The following is an 18,504-nucleotide window of genomic DNA, read 5'->3' as shown; positions in this document are numbered from 1 at the left end:
TCCTGTGGTCATGTATGGATGTGAGAGTTGGACTGTGAAGAAGGCTGAGCGCCGAAGAATTGATGCTTTTGAACTGTGGTGTTGGAGAAGACTCTTGAGAGTCCCTTGGACTGCAAGGAGATCCAACCAGTCCATTCTGAAGGAGATCAGCCCTGGGATTTGTTTGGAAGGAATGATGCTAAAGCTGAAACTCCAGTACTTTGGCCACCTCATCACCTCTTCTGATGAGGGAGGATGGGAAGACTCTGATGCTGGGAGGGGTTGGGGGCAGGAGGAGAAGGGGATGACAGAGGATGAGATGGCTGGATGGCATCACTGACTCACTGGACATTAGTCTGAGTGAACTCCGGGAGTTGGTGATGGACAGGGAGGCCTGGCGTGCTGTGATTCATGGGGTCGCAAAGAGTCGGACATGACTGAGCGACTGAACTGAACTGAAGCACTCAATTAATACTAGCTGTTGTTAGCTACTATTTATCTTCATGTAAATAAGATTAATAATCAAAGTACCTATCTCTTAGATTGTCATGATAATTAAGTGAATTGATACATATAAAGTGCTTAGAATGGTATTTAATGAATTGTAAGCACTCAGTTAATACTAAACCCAGGGGAATCCAGTATGTTTATTTGTACTGTTGTCTTTTCTGTTATAAATAAAAGTTATTTGTGAGTAGGCAGATAGCTTAGTTATCCTGCTCTTCCCTAGATTCTTTGGGACACAGTGCAATTTGAAGGCTATTTTATACATAATGTTGATTCCCAGACTAGGGTGTCAGAATAAGGAGAGTTGGAATGATTGGTAGTTGTGCAATGTGGTCTTATTTTGAATTGTTTCATTCTGATACAGTGTGAGATAGATGTGCAACAATGAAACAGTTATATCATTTATCTGTAGCACAAATATAAATTGTCCAGATTCTCAGAGAACTCTTTTTGGTATGGTTTAACATCCATTTCTTATGAGTCGCAAAAAAAATTAAGACTTTTTCCACATCCTAATTTTACCCTGTGAATTTGTAAATGCCTTCTAGGGGTTCATGTGGGACATAGCTGAGGAAATGAAAGCCATGTTGGTGTTTGCTGAACATCGGTACTATGGAGAGTCCCTACCCTTTGGTGCTGACTCCTTCTCGGTAAGTGTGTCTTTTAAATTTAGAACATTTTCTAATTACATGTTCCACTGTAAGAAAAATGATATCTTTAACTTGAACTGCCTGAAATTTCAGTTACTTTTAAAAGGTTAACATATTAACCTTTTCATATATAATTTGAAACCTTTTCATATATAATTTCATACGTAATTTTAAAGCCTCAATTTAAAAAATCATATTATATTTAAATAATCATATTATTTTAAAAATTATTTAAAAAATCATATTATTACCATTTTTATAGTATTGATCAGTCTTTAACTCAATGTGATGAGGCTAGCCTTTGCCAGGTAAACCATAATCTAAGAATGTGGAGATTGGAGGGAACTTTTCATTGTTTAAAAATATCAGTAAATAATCCTCTTTATAAATTATATATGTAAATTATTGGGTCTATCACTGGAAAGAAATGTTAGGAGTGCACAAATACTTGTTTAGTAAGGTGTTTTTCAATAAAATAAGTTCAGATCATCTCTATAATTCAGAGAGGTCAGCTAGTCACTAGATTCCCTCCTGGCCTTTCTTTTCTCTCAAGGAACTTTGGCCTTGGCCGCAGATCTGCACTTTAATAAACCAAGGTGCTGTTTCCTCAGCTGAGTCACTTGTGTACTACCCTTGTGTTTCTGACTATATGGGTTTGCCATCTGTATTATTCACTATTTTTCTTCTAGTAACTCACTTTTCAAACTTAGTACTTTCTTAATAAAGGCTTTAGGTACTATTTTTTCTAAGTTATATTGAAATAAAACAAGTATTAAATTAAAAATGTTTGTGCACTACCTAGGATCATGATGTATACCACCTTTATACACATACCAGGCATTTTTTAAAAAAGATTTCTTTCTTTTTTTTTTTAATGTGGATCACTTTTTTTTTTTTGTCTTCAATTGAATTTCTTACAACACTACTTCTGTTTTATGTTTTGACATTTTTGGCCCTAATTCATGTGGGATCTTAGTTCCCTGACCAGGGATCGAACCTGTACACCCTACTTTGAAAGGTGAATGGACAACCAGGGAAATTCCCATACCATGATTTTGGAGAAATCTGAGTTAGAGGAACTTGGGTCAGTCATTTTCTAGGCTTCCTGTTTGAAAGAACTTTTTATTTTCAGAAATTTTATTATCTTATATTATAAATAAATAAATAAAAGGTTCTTGTGTTGTAGATGAAAACCAGAGTGATTTGCTGATATTTGTTAGGTTGCATAGGAAACTATTCTTTAGTTTATTATTTTGCATAATTATCTGATTAGGGAAGTTGACAGGTTTTGAAACCATTGGAAAGTAGTTTGTTGCAGATAAAAACACAACCTTCTTTCCTAGTTCCCTGTGGTCCATACTCTGCTAGGAAAAAGGAGGTGAGGGCTCTCTATGCTATGCTTCCTTCCCTTCATGTGCTCTCAGAATTTGTCAGTAGCATGGGGGAATATTGCAAATGCATAAGATTGGGAAAAAACCACACTCAACTATACATCATGCCATGAAAACTGAAAGTAAAGAATAGTGACAGACCATGAGAGAGAAGTTAAGAAGTCAGAGAGCATACATCTTGGATAAGAGGAAAGGTTAAAGGAGTAAGTGACATGTACAGGAGAGAGAAAAGATGGGCCTCTGTGGTTTCAAAATATACCAGGTGATGGGAGTAGTCAGAGTGGTGAGACCAAAATATGAAGGTTAAATAGGATGGTCTGATATGGATATGTGGGTGTGTTAGTTATCTGTTGGTACATGACAATTTACCTCAAATTTTAGTGGCTTAAAACAACAATAAACGTTTATTATTTTCCAGTTCCTGTGGGTAAGGAATTTGGAGTGACTCAACTAGCTGGTTCTGTTTCAGGGGATCTCATGAGGTTAAGACGTCATTTAGTGCTTCAGTCACCTGAAGGCTTGACTGAGGCTAGAGGACCCTCTCTACTTATGTGGAAGATCCACATGAGTGACAAATTGGTGCTGGGTGTTAGCAAGATGCTTTAGTTTGTCCTCTCTTGGGTTTTTCCAAAGGCCTACTTTAGTGGCTTCATGACATGACAGCTAGCTTCCCTCAAAGTTGGCCATCCAAGAGAGCAAGGTGGAAACTGCAGTGCTTTTTTTTTTTTTTTGTCTTTATTGAATTTATTATAATATTGCTTCTCTATTATGTTCTGGTGTTTCGGCCACAAGTCATGTGGGCTACAGTTCACAGGGTCACAAAAAGTCAGACACAGCTGAAGCGACTTAGCATGCATGCACACGTGGGCTCTTAGCTCCCCAAGCAGAGATCAAACCCACACCTCCTGCTTTGGAAGGTGAAGTCTTACCCAGTGGACCACCAGGGTAGTCCACCTGCAATGCTTTTTATGACCAGACTTTGGAAGTCATATATCATTTCTGCCACATTCTATTTGTGTTAGAACCAAGTCACTAAGTCCAGACCAAGTTCAAAGGGGGAAGAATTAGGCTTCACCTTTTTTTTTTTTTTTAATTTTTTTTAATTTTTAAACTTTACAATATTGTATTAGTTTTGCCAAATATCGAAATGAATCCGCCACAGGTATACCTGTGTTCCCCATCCAGAACCCTCCTCCCTCCTCCCTCCCCATACCCTCCCTCTGGGTCGTCCCAGTGCACCAGCCCCAAGCATCCAGTATCGTGCATCAAACCTGGACTGGCGACTTGTTTCATACATGATATTATACATGTTTCAATGCCATTCTCCCAAATCTCCCCGCCCTCTCCCTCTCCCACAGAGTCCATAAGACTGATCTATACATCAGTGTCTCTTTTGCTGTCTCGTACACAGGGTTATTAATACCATCTTTCTAAATTCCATATATATGCGTTAGTATACTGTATTGGTGTTTTTCTTTCTGGCTTACTTCACTCTGTATAATAGGCTCCAGTTTCATCCACCTCATTAGAACTGATTCAAATGTATTCTTTTTAATGGCTGAGTAATACACCATTGTGTATATGTACCACAGCTTTCTTATCCATTCATCTGCTGATGGGCATCTAGGTTGCTTCCATGTCCTGGCTATTATAAACAGTGCTGTGATGAACATTGGGGTACATGTGTCTCTTTCCCTTCTGGTTTCCTCCGTGTGTATGCCCAGCAGTGGGATTGCTGGATCATAAGGCAGTTCTATTTTCAGTTTTTTAAGGAATCTCCACACTGTTCTCCATAGTGGCTGTACTAGTTTGCATTCCCACCAACAGTGTAAGAGGGTTCCCTTTTCTCCACACCCTCTCCAGCATTTATTGCTTGTAGACTTTTGGATCGCAGCCATTCTGACTGGCGTGAAATCGTACCTCATAGTGGTTTTGATTTGCATTTCTCTGATAATGAGTGATATCTACCTAAAGAAACTAAAGACCTATATATAGAAAACTATAAAACACTGGTGAAAGAAATCAAAGAGGACACTAATAGATGGAGAAATATACCATGTTCATGGATTGGAAGAATCAATATAGTGAAAATGAGTATACTACCCAAAGCAATTTATAGATTCAATGCAATCCCTATCAAGCTACCAACGGTATTCTTCACAGAGCTAGAACAAATAATTTCATACTTTGTATGGAAATACAAAAAACCTCGAATAGCCAAAGCTATCTTGAGAAAGAAGAATGGAACTGGAGGAATCAACCTGCCTGACTTCAGGCTCTACTACAAAGCCACAGTTATCAAGACAGTATGGTACTGGCACAAAGACAGAAATATAGATCAATGGAACAAAATAGAAAGCCCAGAGATAAATCCATGCACATATGGACACCTTATCTTTGACAAAGGAGGCAAGAATATACAATGGATTAAAGACAATCTCTTTAACAAGTGGTGCTGGGAAAACTGGTCAACCACTTGTAAAAGAATGAAACTAGAACACTTTCTAACACCATACACAAAAATAAACTCAAAATGGATTAAAGATCTAAACGTAAGACCAGAAACTATAAAACTCCTAGAGGAGAACATAGGCAAAACACTCTCTGACATATATCACAGCAGGATCCTCTATGACCCACCTCCCAGAATATTGGAAATAAAAGCAAAAATAAACAAATGGGACCTAATTAAACTTAAAAGCTTCTGCACAACAAAGGAAACTATTAGCAAGGTGAAAAGGCAGCCTTCAGAATGGGAGAAAATAATAGCAAATGAAGCAACTGACAAACAACTAATCTCAAAAATATACAAGCAACTCCTACAGCTCAACTCCAGAAAAATAAATGACCCAGTCAAAAAATGGGCCAAAGAACTAAACAGACATTTCTCCAAAGAAGACATACAGATGGCTAACAAACACATGAAAAGGCTTCACCTTTTAAAAGGAGACTCTTCTTTAATCTTCTCAGCTTAGCAGGACTCCATTTGAGTTCCACCTTCCTACACTGCAGTGAGGAAATTCTCCCTAGGCAGATAACTAGATGATCATGGAACTTACTTACTAAGTAAGTCACGGCTATGATGTTTCCAGTAGTCACGTACAGATGTGAGAGCTAGACTTTAAAAAAGCCAGACAATTGATGCTTTTGAACTGTGTGCTGGAGAAGACTCTTGAGAGTCCCTTGTAAAGGAAGGAGATCAAACCAATCAATCTTAAAGGATGTGAACCCTGAATACTCTTTGGAAAGACTGATGTTGAAGCTGAAACTCCAGTCCTTTGGCTACCTGATGCAAACAGCTGACTCATTGGGAAAGACCCTGATGCTGGGAAAGATTGAAGGCATAAGGAAAAGAGGGTGACAGAGGATCAGATAGTTGGATGACGTCACTGATTCAATGGACATGAATTTGGGCAAACTCGGGGAGATGGTGAGGGATAGGGAGGCCTCGTGTGCTGCAGTGCATGGGGTTGTGAAGAGTCGGACACAACTTGGCGACTGAACAACATTCTTTTCTCAGGAATCAAAGTCTTGTGTTGCTTTTCCAGTGTCTGAAAAAGGCTGTTCCATATGTTGGGTTTTTTTCCTTAACTCCAATTTTATAGTTGTACAACAGACAGGCTGACTTGTTCCAGTTGCTGGTATATCAGACATAATAATCTTTCTGATGAGGAAGGATGTTTTATTTTTACTGATGATTCTTACTTCCATTTTTCACAGGATTTAGTTTACCTTTGCTTTATATGGTAGCCTTTGTAAATGTTTCAAGATTTGAAATCAAAACTATAATAGTTGTCTGTTAATATTAGTATTGTATGCTATCACATCTGTTGTTAAATGTTACTTATGGTTTGTCTCTGTTGTTTCTACTACCTCAGCAAAGTCTTTGGTAAATAGCATTTAATAGAAATTACATTTGAATGCAAAAATACATTATTTTCTTCCCACAAACTTAAAATCAGTTTTCCATCAGTTTAAATTAGCAGTGCTAATGCTTTAACTGGGTGTTTTAACTCCATTGCCTAGAAATTCTATTTGGAGAAAAGCTTATCTGGCTTTTTTCTGGATCTATGTTATGCCTAAGCTGCTATTATGTGCACATTTATACCGATGTTCTTTGTTATTTTTCTTTAGGATTCCAGACACTTGAATTTTCTGACAACAGAACAAGCTCTGGCTGATTTTGCAAAGTTAATCAGATACTTGCAAAGAACAATCCCAGGAGCTAGAAATCAACCTGTCATTGCCCTAGGGGGTTCTTATGGTGGCATGCTTGCAGCCTGGTTCAGGATGAAGTATCCTCATTTGGTGGTTGGGTAAATGCATTTATGTTGGATGTGAGCACTTTCTTAATGATTGGCAAAGCGAACATAGAGTGTTTTTTGGTGGGGGGGTGGCGGGGGGAAGGTAAAACATATTCTATTGTACTGAGATTTCTGATTTCTATTTCACTAAGAGTTGTAGATATTTCTCACCACTCTTGTTCAGTATCAGTTTCAATTTTAAAACTTGAATTCTGTGAGTTACATTTTTTTCTTTTCTCTTTCTTTTGGTCTTCTTACCATTTAGAGCTCTTGCATCCTCTGCCCCCATCTGGCAGTTTAATGATCTGGTGCCTTGTGACATATTTATGAAGATTGTAACTACAGATTTTAGCCAAAGTGGCCCAAATTGTTCAGAGAGTATCCGCAGGTCCTGGGATGCCATTAATCGACTTGCAAAAAAGGGTAAGCTTTAATTAAGAGAGTGGAATCATGTTTTGGTTTTTTTTATACCTTTTAAGTGCTAAATCTAACACTTTCCACTTTTTCAGTAAACTTTTTATTTAAATATAACATACATGACTGAACGACTAATACTTTCTTTTATTTCACTTTACATATTTAAGTATAACATAGAAAAGTACACAAATCAAAATATACAGCTTGGTGAATTTTTGCAAAGTGAATACATAGTATATTCAGCATGCAGATCAGGAAATCCCTCTCCACCCCCACCCCCAAATCCCCTCTGGCACTTAGCAGATACTACCTCTGTGCTTATCAAACCAGTTGCTATCCTGAATTCTAGAACCATAAATTAACTTTGCTTACTCTTGAATTTTTTAATAATTGGAATTGCATAGTATGTATTTTTTGTCTCTGCTGTCTTTTACTCAACACTGTGAGATAAATCCATTTGTTTTATTTAGGTGTAGTTTATGCATTCTCCTTGCTCTATAGTATTTCATTTGTTTATTTAGAAATGACAGTGATTGAGAATACTAACTCTGGTAAGCCCCACGAAGATAGGCAACTTATCTATCATGAGATTAACCAGTTGTTCTAAAGATATTTTGTTGCATGTTGAAAAAGCCTTTTTGGAGAAACTGCATAGGAGACTGAGTTTTCTAAAACACAGGTGAAGGATAAATGATCTGTAAAACCCTTCTGTTGAGCAGTGCTTTTTAGATTCCAACAATGTGACTCTATTCTCAGGCCCTGGCTTGCGTTGGCTTTCTGAAGCCCTTCACTTGTGCACTCCGTTAACAAAATCGCAGGATGTTCAGCGTTTGAAAGACTGGATCTCTGAAACCTGGGTGAATGTGGCGATGGTGGACTACCCTTACGAGTCCAACTTTTTACAGCCTTTGCCTGCTTGGCCTGTCAAGGTAACAGGAAGATATCCTTCATCACTTTTAATAGCATACTTCTCTCTCTTCACCGGGCCTACCCCCTCCAACCCCTCCCCCAACGCCCCTCCCCCTGCCCCCGCACCCCCTCGCCCTGCCTCTCTCTCTCTTTTTTTTTTTTTGGTGCATTCTCTGACTTTCAGCATCAGAGGAAGTCCCAGTGACAAGGGGACTCTGAAATTAGTCGAATCTCAAACCTGGGTAGGAATCCTGGCTTTACTCAAACTTGGACGTGTTACCTAGCTCTTCTGAACTTGTTTCCTCATTTTAATAATGGAGATAAAATGCAGAGATTACAGAGTTGTATGAATTACAACTCTTAGAACTAAAAACTAACTCTTAGAAATAAACCAATAGTTGCTGTTAATAGAATAGTTACTGTGTGCCCAATTCTGTGCTGTATACTTCATACATAGAATTCGTATGTGTGAGTCACATAGAGCTATATGTAATACATGGTCAGCGCTTGATGAATGGCAGCTGCTATCGTGGTGCTGTGATTCAGTCAACTGCTAAATGTATTCTAAGTACTAGAGACATCATAAAGTCTGCATACATATAGCAAGGTGGAGCACAAAGAGTGCTGACTCTGGATCCTTATCCAGAGCTACCCTCTACCAGCTGTGTGGTCTTTGGCAAGTCTCTCCTCTTCTTAGGCTTCCGTGTCTTCCTCTGTAGAATAGGATAATGATACTTACATTCTCAGTAGGGTTGTGCTGAGGATCAAATAAAATACTGGATGTGAAAACGCTCTGGAAAATTTAAAGAAACATTACACAATAAAATTTAAAGTTCTTTTCGTGCCAGAATTCTTTATTTTATGTATTCTTGTTAAGCATTCCTTTGTAAAGAGCATTCCTCATAGTTTTAGAAACAAAGGCTGGCCAACTTGATGGTTATTAAATTCAGAGAATATAACAGATTCTACAGCTAGAACGAGTGCTGTAAATGTGTAGAGAATTGGTAATGTAAGAACCAGATTTCAAAAGCAATTTTAATTTAGCTGTTCTTTTGAATTATTAAATGCCCACCTTGCTTAAAACTTTGTAACCCAAATGAACCAAGATCATTTGCTACTAGAGATATTTTTCTTCATCTAAAAAGTAGAATGGCCTGTGGGTATCTTGCACACAGTGAGCCAGAGGTAAATGTGTATTTGAATTAAATTGAATTTTGACACTACAAAATTATTTTAAAGAGTAGATCTCTCTCACATGGTAAGAAAACCTAAATCAAAATAATGAGAAAAAACTAAATCTGAAACCATTAGTCTCCATAAATGTATAGGTGCTAATAATGTCTTATCTTTCTATATTATTTTATATTTATAAAGCACTTTCATATATACTATCTCATTTAATCCCCACAGTCAAGAGTTATAATTCCAGTTTTATGGAGAGGAAATTTAAGCTCTACAAAGAGGCAGTGGAAGTGGTTTTGAATGTGAGTCCACCGTTGTTCAGAGCCCAGATCTTCTCACGTATTGCATTGAACTATTAATGGAAAACTTGAGGGAAGAGTTGGGTAGATTGCTGCCCGCAGTGTGACAACTATCAGACTTAACTTTATACTCTGTGTACAGAGTGAGAATTATACTTAGATCTTTATGCCCATTTGGAGAATGAGTTGTCAGATGATAAAAACATATGGGGACTTCCTTTGTTATTTAGAATAGGGGTTGGCAAACTTTATCTGTAAAGGACTAGATAGTAAATATTTTAGGCTTTGTGAGCTGTATAGTTTCTGTGACAGCTACTCAGCTTTGTAGCTTTGGCAAGAAAGTGACTGTAGACAATATTTAAATGAATGAAGACGGCTATGTTCCAGCAGTATTTATAAAACAGGCAGTGGCTGGCTTTGGCCTGGGGCCTGTAGTTTGCTGACCCAGCTTAGGAAAAGTTTCAGAGGAATACATCTTTTTAATGTTCATTAATGATTTGGAACAGTAAACAGCCTAACTGGTTTTGTCTGTGCATCTTTAATATTCCTTTTGAGATATTTTGCTGTTGAATCTTAACTGTAAATATATAGTCTTGTCTTTTGTCTCTCCTAAGTAATCACTCAAAAGTGGTGGAGTATATCTCAAATATTTTGTCATGTGTTTTTGATTTAGCACAGTCTTTTTTATCTTTTGTGTACATATATATATTTTAAAAGTTTAGTTTTAAGGCAAAGTAACTTTGTGCCTTTGCCTCATAATCACCTTTTACTTCATTTATCTAGGACTTGTTCTTGTCATTTCCTTAAGTTTTTTTTGTTTTTGTTTTGTTACCAACTTTATCCTTTCTTTTGACTTATTAAGGAACTCTTGATTGTTTATAAATCTATTTCCTGCTTGCATCCCACCAAAAGTAACCTCTCTTTGCCTCTTGCTTGAGAAACTTCCTTTGCCTCCATCTATCTCTAATTTTATCCTATCTGATTTCAGAATTTTTCCACTACATGTCTCCCTCCCAAGCTTTTAGTTTCAGATCACTTTCTTTCACTGTTCATTCTGTTTCTCCTTTCTTGACCCCCTCTCTGTTCTCCCAACCCCCTAATCCCTGGAACACTACCCAGTTGGAGACTGTTCTTTCACTTGGATAGTTCCATTTAGCCAGAACTCCTCCTCCCTCTGATACACTTCCTCCTTTTTAAAGGACTAACAAACAGCGGTCCTTTTCTGAGTCTGTAACTCAAGCTTAGGATGGTGAGATATGTAATAGTTATGAAAAAATGTAGGTGATTTCCAGTGCTACCTGGACTTGCACAGTTCTGAAGTATCCATATGGAGTGTCTGAATGCCATTTTCCACGTCAACTCAAGTATCATTGTTTCTAATTTATCTTTGAGCCATGCACACTCAGACTCCATTTGCTTTTGTTTACTGTTAACAGAAGCTGCAACATTCATGCAGAAATAATCACGGCCTTGGCCGATAGAACACAAGGAAGAGGAGAAAAGGGGAATAGAAAACCCCTCTGTCATTTGACTGCTCTGTCAGCATAAAAACTGCTAGCTCTCAGTTCTCAGTTTCAAGAGCAGTGGTAAAGGATATTATAGTTTGTTTATTTTGGAATCATTTTTCAGCTGATAACTCACCAAATCTTTTGGCTTAGCCTCCTGAGCATGCAGATAGATACAGTGAAATAATAAGACATAAGATGGAAAATCTCTTCTGTTTGTCTTGGTGTTTGATAATGTATTCGACCTCTCTGGGTGGTTTAAGCGGTTTAGGTGCATTCTATGAAAAGGGAGCTTTTAATGACAAAACTAATGTGATTATCTGAGTGAGTGTGAGAGGGGTATTGAAGTCTTAGAGAAAGAAAATCTGTTAGAAAAGCTGAATGTATCTGCTTAATCCTTTCTCTAATGTGGATGGGCCGTACTCTCTGAGAAGAGATAGTTTTGTGTTTTTTTTTGACCTATCTTCTTTAAAAGCATTTCTTTGCCTTCTTTTTCTTTCTGTTATTCAAATGCTTATCTTCATAGGTAGAGGGACACTTAAAGCTTTTAAACAACTCATTATCTTTACTTTCTCTGGTGTACGTGGCGTTATATTTGGGTTAGAGCTGATCAGTTTGGAACTGACATTACAGTGTTCTACTTCTCAATGATTTCTACACTATTTAAAACAGAATTATTAAAATGGACCTCTTATGCTCTTGTCATGTTTTCTTCCTGAATGTTCACATTTGTTCTAGGAAATAGAAAGTGAATTAAATCTGTCCATTTCTTAAACCTCGTTTTACTCTACTGCTTTACAGTTTTCTTTTTACTATTTCTTAATAAAAAGTTTTTTATAATTTTATATTGCCACAGAATCCCTTCTCTAAGTTTTTACCTAAAACAAATGAACTTAGAAAACTGTAACGTAAGAATTAAAAAAATATTAAAAAAAAAAAAAGCATGAGGCTGCAGATATGTTTAGATACCGTTTTTGTTGTTACTTGACTCTTAAACTGTGACTTCAGAGTCAAGTGTGTGTAGTGTAGTGGTTACACATGGTATCTTCAGAGTGTTCTGCATTTGAATCCCAGTTCTGTTACTTTCTGGTTGTATGACTTTGCAGAAGTTTCTTAACCTCTCTCTGCTTTGGTTTCCTCATCAGCAAAACGGGGATAAAGAACTATAATGTTTATTAGAGTCGGTATGAGGATTTAATAGGACCTGCTGTATGGTATGGAGAAGGCAATGGCACCCCACTCCAGTACTCTTGCCTGGAAAATCCCATGGATGGAGGAGCCTGGTAGGTTGCAGTCCATGGGGTCGCTAGGAGTTGGACATGACTGAGCGACTTCACTTTCACTTTTCACTTTCATGCATTGGAGAAGGAAATGGCAACCCACTCCAGTGTTCTTGCCTGGGACAAGAATCCCAGGGACAGTGGAACCTGATGGACTGCCGTCTTTGGGGTCACACAGAGTCGGACATGACTGAAGCGACTTAGCAGCAGCAGCAGCAGCAGCTGTATGGTAAGCACTACATTGATGCTAGTTATATGCATATGATTGTTACTATATAATATATATATACATATCAAGAAGACATTGATGTAACAAGGGTTTGTAGCCAGATTCTGGGTTCAGAACCCATATTCACTGTTTTTAATTTGTGTATCTGTAGTCAGACCTCTCTGAGCTTATTTCCTTTTCTGTGAAATGGGGATGGTTATTATGTTTTTCCCTGGGTCACTGTAGGGAAAACACCTGAATTCAAGGAATAGTTAATAGTTTTACTAGCAGATTCAGCCCCAGCTTTTCCCATTTCAGTGGATTTATGGTCTAAGTAGGAATGCTATGCCATATGTAGAAATTGTTTAGAAAGCATTGTTTGTGTCTACAAAATAAATAAAGAGTATAATTAATTAATTAAGTCGCTCAGTCATGTCCAACTCTTTGCGGCCCCATGAACCACAGCATGCCAGGTCTCCCTGTCCATCACCAACTCCTGGAGTCCATCCAAACCCATGTCCATTGAGTCGGTGATGGCATCCAACCATCTCATCCTCTGTCGTCTCCTTCTCTTCCTGCCCTCAATCTTTCCAAGCATCAGGGTCTTTTCAAATGAGTCAGCTCTTCTCATCAGGTGGCCAAAATACTAGAGTTTCAGCTTCAACATCAGTTTTTCCAATGAACCCTCGGGACTGATCTCCTTTAGGATGGACTGGTTGGATCTCCTTGCAGTCCAAGGGACTCTCTCAAGAGTCTTCTCCAACACCAGAGTTTAAAAGCATCAATTCTTCTGCTTCATAATGCAGGGGCTATCTCAATGCTGAGTATTTTGAATAGAAGTGGTTGGCAGAGAATTTTTCTTTGATTAGATCACAGTCCCTAAGTAAATAATTAATAGACCAAGTCATATGGGTAATAATTGCAAATTTCAGGCTTAAGCTGAAATATTATATGAGATTGAACCAAATATGCCAATATTTGTGTTTGACTTATAAGCATGACAATTTCATATGATTCAGCTTAACATTTACATAGGTATTTTATGCATCTTATAGGAGTTTAACAAAAGTTTATGAATACTTCTTTTGAATTACTAGTTTTTGAATAAACATGGGAATGGTGCTGAGGTTTTGCTAATATACGTGTTTTGGGGAAAATTTTATTCACTTGGCTACCCCAAAATTCTTAATGGAATACAGTCTTCCCTTAGTATTCATGGTATCTTCAGGGGATTGGTACCAGGAGCCCATGTTGCTACAAAAATCCATGGATGCTCAAGTCCCTTATATAAAATGGCATAGCACAGTCAGTGGGCTTCCCTGGTAAAGAATCCACCTGCTGATGCAGGAGCCATGGGTTCAATCCCTGGGTTAGGAAGATCCTCTGGAGAAGGAAACCCACCCCAGTATTCTTGCTTGGGAAATCCCACGGACAGAGGATCCTGGTGGGCTACAGTCCATGGGGTCGCAGAAGAGTTGAACACAACTTAGCAACTAAACAACAGGAAGTAGGGTTAGTGGGCCTCTTTATCCATGGGTTTCCCATCAGTGGATTCGGCCAGCCTTAGATGGAAATTTCCATCCATGGATACCAAACTTGTGGATATGGAGGGCTGACTGTATATTTATTCAGAAAAATCTTTATAAATGGATTTAAACTGTGTTAAAAAATCCACTGTGTTAAATCCACTCAGTTTAAACCTGTGTTTTTCAAGGGTCAGCTGTACATAGAGATATGTTAGGAAGTGTGTCTTTTAAGCTAGAGGATGATGCTTAGACTCATAGAATCTTTGTGTTAGAAAGGAAATTTAGAAACACCCAAAATAATCAAATTATCTTATTTCAATTATTTTTTGTTTGGCCACACTGTGTGGCTTATGGGATTTTAGTTCCCTGATCCGGGATGGAACTCAGGGCCCCAGTAGTGAGAGTGCTGAGTCCTAACCCCTGGACCACCAGGGAATTGGTGGCAAACATATTTTAAGTGATATTCTTCAGGCCTTCTATCTAGCCTTGCTAAGTGCTAAGTACTTCAGTCATGTACTGTTCTTTGTGACCCTGTGGACGTAGCCCACCAGGATCCTCTGTCCATGGGATTTTCCAGGCAAGAATACTGGAGTGGGTTGCCATTTCCTTATCCAGGGTATCTTCCCTAACCAGGGATTAAACCCGTGTCAATTATGTCTCCTGCTTTGGCAGACAGATTCTTTACCACTAGCGCCATCAATCTATGGCAAACAAATTTTAAGTGGTATTTTCCAGGCCTTCTATCTAGCATACTGGTAGCATTATAAATTGATATTTCCTTTCTATAGGGTACTTTGACATGTAGCAAAAGACTTAAAAATGTTTATTTCTTTCAAGCCAGTAATTCCTCTAAGAATTTATCTCAAGAAAACAAGGGTAGATAGATAGATAGATGGATTTAGCCCCAAGAATATTTATTATAGCCTTACTTGTAATAATAAAAGATTGGGATGATACAAATTACCAATTTGTCCTCAACTCCCCATGCTGATTTCTGCCTTCTGAATTTTCTCATGTTGGTCATTGTCCTTATTAGAGTGTGGTGCTCAGAACTGGACACAGTACTCCAAAGGTGCTCTGACCTCACCGAGGACAGTGGGCCCAGGATTGCCCTTAGTCTGGACATGGAATTTCTATCAGCAGAGGCCAAGTTTCTGATCATGATGTTCTCTCTGTGTAAGTGGGGCTGCCAAAACCCAAGTATTGTCAGCTGGTGCCGGTCTCCAGCCATGCTTGTGTCTTTTAGGGAGTGACAGTAACTGCTGTTTGCAGAGATGGCTATTCATGGAGACGCCTTTTCTTTGCCTGACAGAGGCCCAGTGTTCTTGCTCTGAGAGGGGATCTGATGCCAGCATGTGAGTCACACTCACTTGTTACTGTTCTCTTCAAGAGTTTTAGGCCACTTGTTCCTGCACATCAGCACCCCCTTCTCCTTCTGCGCAGCTTGCATTGTCATCCTGCCTCATCTGCTGTGCCATGCTTGAACATAATTCTCTTCTCTGCATTCCATGGGTCTGCTCTGGAGTCTTGTGCTGCATTTTGAAAGAGCTAAGTCCACTGGGGGAATCCACATGCAGGAAAGAATGATGATCTTTGCTATGCATGATCTATAGCATGGCAGTAGATAGTTTAATAATTCTATGATTAGTTCTTAATTTTCATATATTTTTGAGAATTTCTGATTGGCTTATGTCTCAGGAACATTGAGAAAAGGGCTATACAATTAGGTATTTTTGACTTACCTTGAATGATTGAGAGTTGTCAGAATAGTAAAACACTCTTTTGCTTGTTTTTTCAGCTTTCATTTCCTTATTGCTTTAGGCTTGATAAGTTTGTGAATCTTAATTTCTGACTTTCTCACATTCAGCATTTCCAAAAACTTATTGAGAATAATCACATTCTATCTCGCTTTTGGAAGTCATGTTGCAGTTGAGCATGTTAAAGGCTCTGAGAAATCCTGTAGTTAAGAATACTGTTCACATTTGCTGCTACAACATTTCCTAAAATTATTTGACTATAAAATCTTTTTTCACAAAGTATCATTTAACATTCCATAGACATATTGTTGTGCCAAATAAATTTGGGGAGAGTATTAAAATTTCCCTGTAATTCATTTTTTCTGTCTTTTCAAGTTTCCCTTTTTCTCAGGCAGGCGTTGCTGGAAGCTGGTCCTAGGCAGAACTGTGATGAGAGATCAGCTTTGCTTGTGACTCTCATCTCCTTTTCCAGTGATCACCTTTCCTGTCTGTGGGAGCATGTCCCTAGATGAGGCCTTTTTGCTCCTGCTGCCCAGAATTTCTCTCTGAAGTGGGGTAACTGGGTTCTTTTTTGCCTGGCTCCATCTTCTCTGGACCAGTCTCTTTTTTGTCAGAACTTGCCTTTTTGTATGTATCTCTTCTATATGAAATGAGAGGGGATCAGATCACTGAATACATGTCAAGATGTTAATAGAAGATACAAGCTTAATGTATTTTTTTTTCCATTGGGGTATTTGCAGTTTTACAAAGGGATGCCTCCTAAGCTGCATAATAGATAAGATGTATGTTTTACAACCAGAGAGACCTGGGGTTGAAGGAATCTAAGTTCTAGCATTTACTAACTAGATGACCTTGAATAAAGTGATTTAACCTAAGAATCAGTTTGTTCATGTGAACTAGTAGACAAATATATATCTAGTGAGGTTGTTGGAGGATTAAATGATGTAATATTTGTAAACCCAGCAATCAATAATTAGTAGCTATTGCTGTTGTTGCTCTTGTCTCTATTTCAGCTGATTCTGTTGCCTATGATTTTTCCCCAACATTTTATTGTGAAAATGTAACTAACATTTTGTCCATTTTGTAATGGACATGAACTTGAGCAAACTTCGGGAGATGGTGAGGGACAGGGAGGCCTGGCGTGCTGCAGACCATGGGGTCGTGAAGAGTTGGACATGACTGGGCTACTGTACAACAACAACAACAACAACAATATTGTTTTTGCTATATTGTATTTGCTTATAATATATATATTCACTTATCCACCCCTCTATCTATCCTTCCTTCTATCTTATTTTTTAAATTCATTCAGAGTATGTTGTAGACATCAGTACACTTCTTCCTAAATACTGTGATGTGATTTTTTTTTTAATTTTATTTTATTTTAAACTTTACAATATTGTATTAGTTTTGCCAAATATAGAAATGAATCCACCACAGGTATACCCGCGTTCCCCATCCTGAACCCTCCTCCCTCCTCCCTCCCCTCCCCTCCCTCTGGGTCGTCCCAGTGCACCAGCCCCAAGCATCCAGTACCGTGCATCGAACCTGGACTGGCGACTCGTTTCATACATGATATTATACATGTTTCAATGCTATTCTCCCAAATCTCCCCACCCTCTCCCTCTCCCACAGAGTCCATAAGACTGATCTATACATCAGTGTCTCTCTTGCTGTCTCGTACACAGGGTTATTGTTACCATCTTTCTAAATTCCATATATATGTGTTAGTATACTGTATTGGTGTTTTTATTTTTTTAAATTTAATTTATTAAAACTAAACAAACAAACAAAAAACCAGTTCATTAATTTCTCTCTGCTGCTGCCCTCCTCCTGTCTCTGGCAGCCATTAATCTGTTCTCTTTATTTATTAGCATAGATTTTTAAATTAAAAGAATTTTTTTTTAGATTCTACAAATGAGAGAGCTTACAATATTTGTCTTTGTTTGACTGATTTCACTTCACGTAATGCCCTTAAAGTTTATCCATGTTGTCACAAATGACAAGATTTCATTCTTTTTTAATGGCATAATAATGTTCCATTGTATATATGTACCGTATCTCCTTTATTTATTCATGCACTGATGAACTCTTAGATTGTTTCCATATCTTGGAAAATCATTGCCAAGACCTATGTCATTGTAAATAATGCTACAATGAACATGGAGATGCATATATCTTTTTAGATTAGTGTTTTTCTTTTCTTTGGGTAAATACCTGGAAGTGGGATTGCTGGATTATATGGCAATTCTAAATTTTTGAGGAACCTCCATACTGTTTTCCATAGTGATGTATCAGTTTACATTCCTACCAACAGTGCCCAAGGATTCCCTTTTCTCCACATCCTTGCCAACACTTGTTACTATTTTTCCTTTTGATAATAGCCATTCTTAAAGATGTGAGGTGATATCTCATTGTACTCTTGATTTGCATTTTCCTTTCAATTAAAGATGTGGAGCATCTTTTTATATACTTGTTGGCCATCTGTATGTCTTCTTTGGAAAAGTGTCTGTTCAGATCTTCTGCCCATTTTTTAATCGGATTTTTTTTTTGTTTTTTGGCTGTTGAGCTGAGTTCTTACATATCTTGG

At 38.0% G+C, this 18,504-nt stretch overlaps 1 protein-coding gene across 4 annotated transcripts in view; it reads left to right on the top strand.

Annotated features, from left to right (window-relative positions):
- The window catches only part of PRCP (prolylcarboxypeptidase), an 86,169-nt gene that overhangs the window by 49,045 nt on the left and 18,620 nt on the right, over positions 1–18,504 (top strand). For all 4 annotated transcript variants that reach the window (XM_027532229.1, XM_027532228.1, XM_027532226.1 and 1 more), the window contains exons 4-7: positions 1,035–1,136; positions 6,662–6,843; positions 7,097–7,254; positions 8,005–8,177. In XM_027532229.1, the coding sequence (XP_027388030.1) occupies positions 1,035–1,136; positions 6,662–6,843; positions 7,097–7,254; positions 8,005–8,177 (615 nt within the window). The remainder of the gene's footprint in view (positions 1–1,034; positions 1,137–6,661; positions 6,844–7,096; positions 7,255–8,004; positions 8,178–18,504) is intronic.

The sequence above is a fragment of the Bos indicus x Bos taurus genome, chromosome 29 (assembly GCF_003369695.1).
Source record: "Bos indicus x Bos taurus breed Angus x Brahman F1 hybrid chromosome 29, Bos_hybrid_MaternalHap_v2.0, whole genome shotgun sequence".
NCBI classification, from domain to species: domain Eukaryota; kingdom Metazoa; phylum Chordata; class Mammalia; order Artiodactyla; family Bovidae; genus Bos; species Bos indicus x Bos taurus.
Note: the sequence above shows the minus strand (reverse complement) of the source record. Positions and strands in the feature narration are given on the sequence as shown.